The sequence below is a fragment of the Nanorana parkeri genome, unplaced genomic scaffold, assembly GCF_000935625.1.
Source record: "Nanorana parkeri isolate BGI_ZX_2015 unplaced genomic scaffold, ASM93562v1 scaffold278, whole genome shotgun sequence".
NCBI lineage: Eukaryota > Metazoa > Chordata > Amphibia > Anura > Dicroglossidae > Nanorana > Nanorana parkeri.
The window spans coordinates 855416-866865 of record NW_017306546.1 but is presented as its reverse complement, the minus strand read 5'-3'; the positions used below and the strand labels follow the sequence as shown (position 1 = coordinate 866865).

At 42.5% G+C, this 11450-nt stretch overlaps 1 protein-coding gene across 1 annotated transcript in view; it reads left to right on the top strand.

Moving 5' to 3' along the window:
* Positions 1-11450, top strand: part of ATP1B1 (ATPase Na+/K+ transporting subunit beta 1) — a 26320-nt gene that overhangs the window by 7685 nt on the left and 7185 nt on the right. The window contains exons 2-3 of the mRNA XM_018557303.1: positions 1728-1856; positions 11072-11227. Of these exons, the coding sequence (XP_018412805.1) occupies positions 1728-1856; positions 11072-11227 (285 nt within the window). The remainder of the gene's footprint in view (positions 1-1727; positions 1857-11071; positions 11228-11450) is intronic.

The window sequence follows — 11450 nt, the reverse complement described above, 5'->3', positions numbered from 1 at the left end:
ACACACACACACACACACGTTTTTCATAGCTTACAGTTTTGGCATTGTACAGTCGTGTGGGCTGATTTCTACCATCTACCTGTAGCCATTTCCTCCACATAGTGACTTTGCTACTACCTTAACATGTTTTGTACAGAATCCATACCTTCCCCTTTTTACCTTTTCCATATTCATTTTCATATCTTAAAGTTTTGGCATTGTACAGTCGTGTGGGCTGATTTCTACCATCTACCTGTAGCCATTTCCTCCACATAGTGACTTTGCTACTACCTTAACATGTTTTGTACAGAATCCATACCTTCCCCTTTTTACCTTTTCCATATTCATACCTTATTTTACATATTGTAAGGTGAATTTGTATTTCCTACATGCTACCACTGATAAATCCATACGGAATATTCTTGTGGCTGAGGCAGCATCTGAGTGCTCTGGCCTAGGCTGCGTTAATTGACTATAATTGAGGCTGAACAGATGTGGCTCTAGTGCACTTATACGGGAAACTGTTCCTTGTTGCCTGCCTAGACAATCTTCTAATCCTCTACAACATCATCTGTATTAATGTACAGCATGTGAATAGTATCAGCCAAGTGTTTAGACGGATTTTGTGTTTGCATTCCGTACGATGACATGTATGTGGTGTGCAGATCACGGTGTTTCCATATGCAAAACGCGGGCCGCGTGAGAGTACAATGACATTTTGAAGCCTGGCCGAGATCAGAGGCATGTTTGCTTAGCAGCAATGGTGCTTTTCTCCTCTCCTATGGCTGAGCTGTGGAAAAAATTTCCAAATCTCCCTGACGTCATTGACACTTGCTCAATGCTGCCTGGATACCAGCTTTAACTGTGAGCATGCCTCTGCCTGACACTAGAACTAGTAGAGTGGGCCGAAGCCTTTGTCGTTCTACTCCTGAGCTTTGTAATTACCAATGCTCTGTAGACACTTCTCAGATTCCGCCTGCTCATTCAATTTGGAAATGTTTGAAATGCCGGATTGTACTTCTCTCCTTCTATTGCCTTCTCTCCTCCAAATTGTCCTGACTAACATGTAATCTACTACACTTACTGCTGTGAAATAATCTCCTTTCAAGACTATACAGTCATTTCATATTTCAAAGGTCATTAGTGAGCGGAGATACCCCTAATAACCATTCATAACGCAGCCTCGGTCATTAAAGCTGAACTCCGGGCACAAAACATACATTTTAAATATATTCCTCAATAGCCACAGAGGATACAAATCTACCAAACGTCTTTGCAAACCCACATATTACCACAAATATAAAAGGTAGCAGTGACATCCTCACTGCTGTACAGAGCTGTGGGAGGGGCCCAGCAGGTCCATCTACTACAGGCTGCCTGCAGAAAACTACAGGAGGGGGCGGAGACAAGACCAGTCACCCTGCACAAGGAAAGAGAGCAGCAGGGACCGGTCTTTATTACAGAAGCAAAGTTATTTATACTGGTTTACTGCACAGACTGGAAGAAATCCACTGTTCAATTATGAAAACACATGTCTCTTGTATTTAGACAATATTTGCTTATCCCAAAGTTCAGCTTTAACTATAGGTTGTTATTAAATAGAGTTCTTTGCTATTATGTTTAACATAGTTAATTATATACAGTATATATGTTTATATATAATACAATGCTATTTTGACCTTAACCTGGCTTATCTGATATATAAAGGTATTCATATCTTTTTGTATTTGTTCTTGTTTTGTTTGCAGTTAAAATCCTCCTATTCTATCTGATCTTCTATGGGTGCTTAGCTGGTATATTCATTGGGACCATTCAAGTGCTTCTGTTAACCATCAGTGAATATGAACCAAAGTATCAAGATCGCGTTGCACCACCAGGTAACACTACGTTACATATTTACTGTCCTCACCCTTACCCTACCGTTCCATTTAAAGGGACCCTAGGCTCAATTCACCAAGTCCCCAGGATAAAGCTAGCCATACACTTGTCCACTTTTGTATGAACGTTTACGTTCATGACGAATGTCATTCAAAATGTCGTTTGATTGTAACATTGGATTTTGGAACGAATGGAACAAAATCCATATTTTGAAAATGAGCCCGGCGAGGTTTGAAGATGGCTATCACATGGCTGGAATAAAGATCCTTATCTTTGTGAATTGAGCCTGGTGGAAGTGGCATTGAGTTCATTTCATGTCTGAGCAGATGTCATGATGTTCTGGCGCTGCAACTGATATCATTGTATATTTTTGTCTGCAGTCACAGTGGCTGGCAGCTATTCCGTGCGCTGCAAGCTGTAGATAACGGCATTCCCACCAATTAGCTGATATGGTTTGATTATAAGCTTGGACGCTAAGGTCAAGCTAAATGAGAGACTGGAAGCTGAGAGATCTCCAGAGGATTTCCAGCTAGGGCCAATTGGACACGTAGCGGAGCTGCATGCACAATCGAGCTAAATCAAGAAATCGGTCTTATTTGCTGAAAGTGTGGGACTCGGCTTCTTAATAACATTTATTTTATAACTATTACCCATAGTTAGCACTTTGTTTTAATTTTCACTCCCGGCAGCCCCTTTAAGGGGGATCTTAATGTATATTTCCACTTTTGCAGTCACAATTGAGACCCTCCCTCTATATCAGGGGTAGCCAAACTCCCGCCCTCTAGCTGTGGTGGAACTACAAATCCTATGAGGCATTGAGAGATTCTCACAGACATGACTCCTGGAGAGAGATGCCTCATGGGATTTGTAGTTTCACCACAGCTGGAGGGCCGGAGTTTGGCTACCCCTGGTCTAAATGTTTGTTATGTGTTCCCATTCACATCATATCTAAAAATTATTTAAAACAAAATATTTCTTACCTTTTAGATATCTCTAATTAGCAGGTCTTTGTAAGCTCCTCTCTCAATTTCAGTAACATGAAGCTCTGACTGTCCTAATCGAAAGACTGAGGACAGTTTGAATTCCCCGTCATTAACATGCAATGGGGGGGATTTATCAAAAATGGAGCAGTTGCCCGTAGTAACCAATCAGCTTCACTCTTTCATTTTCATAGCCCTACTATACAAAGTGAAATTAGAAGCTGATTGGTTGCCATGGGCAACTGCTCAAGTTTTGATACATTGCCCCCATTGTCTTCAAGGCTTTAACCCTTTGTTAGGACAGACAGTCCTGCTCATCTAGTTTACAAGTTAGAATGAACTCTGCTAGCACAGTACAGACCGGGTTAATTATTGGAAACAACCCCCAGACAGTGAGAACTAAGCAGGATTTTTCAGGCCAGGAGTTAGCAGAATGAACATCTAAAAAAAGGTACACTGCCATTTTTTAAATTATATATAAAGTGATGCTATGTGAATGAGAACATGTAACAAATAGGAAATAGACGCTATTCCAATTTGGCGGCAAAAGTGGTAATACACTTTAACACTGGGTTTACCTATCATGCGATTGGCTGTCACTGCAGTCACATGATCAGGAACCCATCCCACTGGCTCTCAATTGTAAACAGTGAGAGGAAGCGGTCAGTGAGAGCTCTGTCATAGTGCTGGGAGGGCACCAGTGAGCATGCTCTCAGCACAGAACAGCAGGCCATTGTTAAGGTCTACTGACCGGGGTGACACTTATGTACGTTATGCCGGCATGACAACATGTTATGACAACAGTTCAATTCATTGCTCTATTATTATTATTATGAATATTATTGTTTTGGGTTTGAATTAAATTTGCATGTGGGTGTCACTCCTCTATACAACCACATCAGCTGATTCCTCTTTCTCATTTGTCATATATAAACAGGTATAGCTTTTCTCATTACTGGATTTTAGATTGGTCATAGTAGCTGATCAAATGATGCTGAAATGTTATCTTCTTCTCCTGTAAAACAGTAATTGCTGATAATGACCAATGGGGTTAGGTAGAGGTATTAAGTTACAGCAATCTCCACATACCGCTCCGTTTTGCTGCTAATGTTTCCAGCAATTAACAAGCCCTTTCATGTATTTTTAAAGAAGACAGTCCCTGCACAGAGTAAAGCGGGGGTAGTCAACCTCAGCACACTAGTTGTTGTGGAACTACAAGTCCCACGAGGCATTACAAGATTCTGGCTGCCAGAGGCAGATGCATGATGGGATTTGCAGTCCAGCGCAGCTGGAGTGCCCAGGTTCCCTACTTCTGCAGGAGTTATCGCTTCTCAAAGTGTATTTGAAGACCCTCTGTCATTTTTTGTTTTCATTTGCTGCCTTGTGTATCTGCTGGGGAGAGTCGTCCTCTCTATTTGTACTGCTGACCATTGTCACTGGGACCGCAAGTGAGGCGAAATCCAAAATGTTAGCGTTGTCACCAGAGTAAGAGCTGAGGTTAAATCATCCACTGGGGACAAATGTCCAGGTGACAACTAAAATGAGAATTCAAATGACTTTGGGGGGAGTTTCTCTTACTGCCTTTTGGGTCTCCAGGCCAAAGAGTGACGGGTAATCGTGGTATTATATATAGTGTGTGTGTGTGTGTATATATATATATATATATCTATATATATATAGATATGTGTGTATATATGTATGTCTATACAGAGTAAAGCGGGGGTAGTCAACCTCAGCACACTAGTTGTTGTGGAACTACAAGTCCCACGAGGCATTACAAGATTCTGGCTGCCAGAGGCAGATGCATGATGGGATTTGCAGTCCAGCGCAGCTGGAGTGCCCAGGTTCCCTACTTCTGCAGGAGTTATCGCTTCTCAAAGTGTATTTGAAGACCCTCTGTCATTTTTTGTTTTCATTTGCTGCCTTGTGTATCTGCTGGGGAGAGTCGTCCTCTCTATTTGTACTGCTGACCATTGTCACTGGGACCGCAAGTGAGGCGAAATCCAAAATGTTAGCGTTGTCACCAGAGTAAGAGCTGAGGTTAAATCATCCACTGGGGACAAATGTCCAGGTGACAACTAAAATGAGAATTCAAATGACTTTGGGGGGAGTTTCTCTTACTGCCTTTTGGGTCTCCAGGCCAAAGAGTGACGGGTAATCGTGGTATTATATATAGTGTGTGTGTGTGTGTATATATATATATATATATCTATATATATATAGATATGTGTGTATATATGTATGTCTATAGATATAAATAGATATACTAATAATAATAATATACTGTATATTACAAAGAACATTTCTACCATTGTACTAAAATTACCATTGCTGAATTTTCCTTCTGAAAATTCTAGTTGACTGGCTGTCATTACATTCCAAGTTGCTGACCCAGAATTAAAGATCAGGTATTTGGCCATCACTTGTTGCATGATTGTTCTGTGTCAGTGATTTAGAAGGACTAAAAGTATTGAAGCCCTAGGCAACAGGCAGCTAGCATTTGAAGAGGCCTGTAATGTACAGGGGTAGGCAACCTTGGCACTCCAGCAACAAGTCCCATGTGCCACTGCAAGCCTGACAGCTATAGGCATGACGGGATTGGTAGTGTCACCACAGCCGGAGTGCCTACCCCTGTTGTAGTAGAAGATATGTCAGACATTAACAGTCACATACATTTCATTGCTGCAAAGCAGACACCGCAGATTTTCAGTTGTCCGTTGGCGATCATTTGTCATCCAAATACTACCCAGATGCCAGAAACGGAGCGTTAAAACGTTGAGCAAAAATGTGGCCATAACGCACACCATAGTCAGTGATGTCTGGGTATTGTGGAAGGACAGTATCTGGTAACATGACATACACAAATACTAAATTATTCAGCTGGCTGTATTACATTCATAGCACTGACCTGCCTCTCCTCTGCAGGCTGGATGTCACACAGTCACATGTGGCCTTTCCCTCTTATGAGTAATGGTGACTGAGAGGTCAGTACCTCTGTGACAGTGCTGAGGTCCTGGATCTAACTCCCACCAGGGATAATGAAGTAACACTAGAAATGCAAGAAGTTAAAACAATAGCATATTGCGTACAAATGGACCGTAACCGCGCAAAACGTCAGCAGTCTATCGATTTCAGTTTTCTAGAGTAATATAAGTACAACCAATATGGGCTATTGCAGGGCTGGCAGGAGCCAGGTCGCCAATGCCCCTTAAAAATGACAGCTGGCGACTAACTTTTAAAGGCTTCCCCTGTTGTTGATGACGCTGGCTCCTAAAAAGTCCTGCTGGCTCCTGGATAGGACAGACTGTCTCCTGAATTCCATATACATTTGTCCACCCCAGGGCTATTACTTTTTGTCATCCCGAACATGCCGGTTTCTACGCTGTATTTTTACACAATTATCATATCAATAAAAAGAAAAAGTGCAGTCTCTAAAATGTATCTGAAACTCGAATCTCCCTAAACCCGATCACTACTGCACAGTATTGCTCATGCTTCATACAGGCCGAGGAAATATTTACATTCTAAACCTCGGAATGTCTTGTTAGCACATTTTACTGGCGAGGATCTTCAGGACTTTCACAGTTAACAGCACAGCGACACGTGTCCGTATATACCCTGTGAGCGGTTACCAGTCTTATCTGAAGTGCAGAATGTGAGGCCTCCATACCCAAAAAGGGAAGTACAATTCTGCTTTGTGTGTGGGTTTTCTTTCCTCCATGTGCTCGCTGTGCTGACGAATGGATTACATGGGGAGGAGTGATCACTGCTAACTTCCCCTCTGCAGATATGACCTTGACTCACAAGCTCGGCTAATTATTCACCGCCAACGTTTTTCTTTGTTTTTGTTTTTTTTAGCCTTTAGCTAAATAAAATCCTGCAACTCTCGTCAAATGTGCGCTGGTAAAGCGGTATAGTGTGCTTTGGAATACTCGGGGATGGACACAGATATAAGCACTGATGTAAAGCTTCAAATGCAAACAAAAACCGGGCGGCTGTAGTTTACTTCTGTTGCTTTAATCATTGTGCTATTTCTAACACACAAATATATATTTATTAGTCCTTTAAAGGGCCTGTAAAGAAGAACCCCAGGAATTTCTTTTTATGAACCCTTGCAGTGGGACTATCCCGGCACTGCAAGGGTTAAGTACTCGTTTGTGTCTAGGTAAGAAAAAAAAGTTATACTTACCTGATCCTTACCTGACATTTTCTTTGACCGGTCCTTCCAGTGTCTCTCCCCCTCCGCTGCCACGGTCCAATGTCCTATAAATCATCACGTCTATACGCAGTGTATAGACGTGAGGACACTGGGGAAGATTCCAATGCTGGGGAGGAGGAGGAGACAGGCTGGAGGGAGCGCTGTGACAGCTGGTCGGCTTGGAGCTTCGGGCAAATATAACAAACCCGCTCTTAACCCTTGCAGTGCAGGGGTAGCCCCACTGCAAGGGTTAATAAAATGTTTTCCTGGAGTTCTGATTTAATCATTTTAAAAGGGAACTCCTGGAATGTAAACAGTTAACCCTTGCAGTGGGGCTACTCCTGCACTGTAAGAGCTAAGTGCTTGTTTTTCTCTAGGGGCTCCAATGGTCTAAGTCCCGCTGACATCACCACTTGTAATGCAGGTCTATTTACTTGTATCAGACGTGAGGACGCCGTGGAATCTACCACGGCCTGAGTGGAGCCGAGAGGTGAGCGTTTGCCACCGCAGGAACAAGGATCACATGAGTGTATCTTCTTTTTTTACAGCCCCTAGAGAAAAATGAGCAGTTAACCCCTGCACTGGGGCTGCATGGGTTAACGTGTTCCATACCTTGAGCTCTTCTTTAAGTTTAGATTAAATTGGAACTCCAGCCCAGTGGTAAAATACATACAGAGGGGTTTAACAAAGGCTTGCCCACAGAGAAAAATCCATCAGTTTCTATATGCAGGCTTTATGCCCCAAGTCTTTTAATATATTCCCATTGCACAGCTTCCTGAACAAGGCCTGTGGTTGTGTTGACACTTTTCTATGTGCATTACGCTGTATACAGATGCAGACATGCTGCCTTACACTAATGAACATGTATGGTGTGAACAGGGCACATAGAAAACAATTGTAGTCTATGGGGCCTTCTGTTGATCAATGCTGATCATCGCAGCCAAATCATATAAGGAATGTCACCAGCACACCAAAAATCCTTTCGAGAATCGCCAAATGTTCATTTGTTTAGAACCATGTCAAGTTTAAACAAGCGATTTCGGGGACGTGCAGAGTCCCTTCATCAGGCTTAGCATTGAGGACAGCTGGGATATCCGGTAAGGAGTGCCACAAGCCTTCTCTACATTCCATTGCAGCCAAATGCCCCTGAGTCCATGAGCCAGAACAAGGACCGCTGCATTTCCTGGTCTTTTTACTTGCTCCACGTCACTGACACCAACTGCATTTTTACGCAACGCTCCTCAACATAGGGTTCTGGTGTGAACAAGGCACATAGAAAACCATTTATTTATATGTAAGCCCTCAGGGGCAGGGCCCTCCTTACCATCTTGTCTTGATTTGTATTGTAACTGTAATGTCTTCCTTATATTGTAAAGCGCTGTGCAAACTGTTGGCGCTATATAAATCCTGTATAATAATAATAATGATGTGCCCTTGCGTTGAATCTGACTTAATCTATAGAGGTCAGCACACCTCACCGGAAATTTTCAGGGCTATTCAGAAAAGGGTGAAGAGTCTAGAGAAGGCAGGAGAAGTGAACAATCCAGGACAACATAGCTGAACTGGAAAAGGACCTGAATTAGAGAATTTTTCCAAACCAGCTATTCTGTCCTAGATTGTTCACTTCTCCTGCCTTCTCCAAACTCTTCACCCTTTTGTGAATAACGCTATATATGAACAAACCCTAGTGCCAGTGGGTCAGGATAATAGCCAAGCAACTAGCATTTTTTGGAGTAGGTCAGCAGTGGCCGATCCCATATTTCTCCCATGAAAAGCTGACGTTAAATCTGATTGGTTGCTTTTGATAAATTAGATGAATTGATATTACTGCAGAGGGCATTAGTGTTCAGTCACATCTAGCCCCTGACTGAAGGTTAACATTGGGGAATTGTGTCTTGCCAGACTAGTTATGGTACATCTGTGCTATTTACATATTATGGAGGCCTTATTGTGTCCTTTACCCGTTTAATCTGCCCATACACCAGTCAAATTCTATTGGAAAATGTTTGTTTGATTTTCTAGTAGTTAATGGGGTTCTGACCGATGATCGATTTGGACAGCAGTGAAACGTTCAGAATTCTAACAGTGAATGTGGTTTTTCGTTTTGGAAACGCCATACGTTCCAAAATTGAATGTTAACCTAAAAAAAAAAAATGACAAACAAAATTCATCAAGTCTCTGATGGCTTTATGGAATGCTCTGATGGGATTTTTGAAGATCTACCAGTGTATGGCCAGATATAGGCTTAAGCAGCAAAGAACTATGCTGATGTGTAATTTCCAGTAACACTCAATATGATTTTAGATAACTGAACACAGACCACTAGATTACTCTGGTTATGGCCGTCTGCTCTTGGCCATGCTGAATAAAGAAGATATATCTAGGTCTGACTGTACACATTTGAAGAACTTCCTAAAAGATGGCTTTTCTCTCCTACTATAAACTGTGATCAGCTCCTGCCATGCTGGAGTTTTGCTCTGGAGATGTTTGTGTCATAGACGGGACCAAACCTGAAAAGCTAGGTGGTGTTTAAGATTATGCAGATTCTGCACCAGTAGAGATTCTCTTCGATTTTGAATCCTCACAAATACTAATGCACCCATACCGGTTTATTGGTATCGAGTGTGAGTACCGATATTTATCTTTCGGTACTCGCGCATATCGTGTACCGATACCGGTGATGGCCTGCTGCCCGGCTTACTGATTGGCCCAGGAAGCTGGCTCCAAGCTGTTTTGCCGGCCCATGCTGATTGGCTGGGAAGCCGGCTTCCTGCCAATCAGGGAGGCGGGTCATTACCCGTGGCCCGCCTTCCTGATTGGCCAGGAAGCCAGCTTCCCAGCCCGGTTCCTGGCCAATCAGGGAGGCGGGTCATCACCGCCTGCCTGATTGGTGGGGAAGCCGGCTTCCTGGCCAATCAGCCTCAAGCCATCCAAACAGAATGGAGCCGGCTTCCTGGCCAATCGGGAAGCCGGACCGCGAGTCATTACCCGTGTCCTGGCTTTGTGATATATATAGGAACTTTTTTCCCTGCCAAAGGATTTGTATTTCTCTCCATCCAGCCCTGAGATTCACGCAGCCAGGAGGTTGACACAATTTCCTGTTACAGTTGAGGAATTCAGTGGTGTCATCTTCCCATCCCCCGGCCTACTGGATTCGATAGGGAAGAAGCAGCAGAAAACTGATGTGGTGATCTCTATCTGCTTGTTTCTTGCGAGCATATACCAGTCAGAATGAAGATGTACTGGTAATTACAAGGAACAATTCAGGAACTTGCTTTAGTTGCATTTATAAAATACATTGACTACTTTTTGATGAATACATAGTTTCATTAGTTTGTGTCTTTTATGTCTGCCTGGAGTCCAACTTTAAAGTAAATCTATGGTTGAGATAAAGTAGACCCATGGCCTCCCATTAATAAAAATGTGTTGCAGCACTTCATTGTGAGCACTTCTGCCCTTACAGTTCCCCTACAAAGCCCCAGAAGTTCCTATTGAATCTGCCAATAAACACCGCCCAATGGAGCTTGGCGTAAAAGGCACGAACGCGCACGAAACGCAACGAAAACGGAACGGAAACGCAATGCAGCTAAGGGTGAAAAAAAAGAATTTTTTTTATTCTTGCTCCACTTATTATGATGTCATCAACGTTGACAAAAAATTAACTGTCAGCATCCGGACCGAAAATGCATCAAAAACGCACTGCATCAGCAGCTCCACGTCTGCTGATCAGCACCTGATCAGGACCTGATCTCATGTGAACAGGCCCTAATAGTTGTAAATAAGAGCTTGCTAGTTTTTTAAATTTCATCCAGAGACACCAGGAGCTCTGAGACGCCAGTGAGTTCAAATATTTTACCAACCAGACTCTGGAAAGCTCTTCCCCCTAATCCTTACTACTATTACTAAGGTTGACCACCATTTTTAGTGACAATGAGGTGTGAAGAGGGTCAAGCCTCTACTTGTTTGCTTTGTTTCACATATCTTGTTTTACGATCGGAATATAATTGACTTAAAAATATATCTTTTTCAATTCCAGGACTTTCACAGCTACCCAAAGCTTTAAAAACGGAAGTGACCTTTTCACCGAATGACCCAAAGACATATGAGGAATATATAGCTGGCATCTCTAGGTTTTTGGAAAAATACAACAGCAGCCAGCAGCTAGACCCAATGATTTTTAAAGATTGCCCTGGTGAGTATGAAAACAGCATGTGTATATTTGTTCAATGACCGGCATTAAACAGGATGCTTGCCAACACAAAAGTTTACAGCTTTACCAGTTTATGTACAATAAATGACTGGTGCAATCACGGGAGCTGCTACAGAAGCATCATCTGTATGTTTTAGTAATGGGTCTGTTGTAACGGGTTTGTATTACTTTCAAGGCTACTATAAAAAAAAAAAAAAAGTCAAAA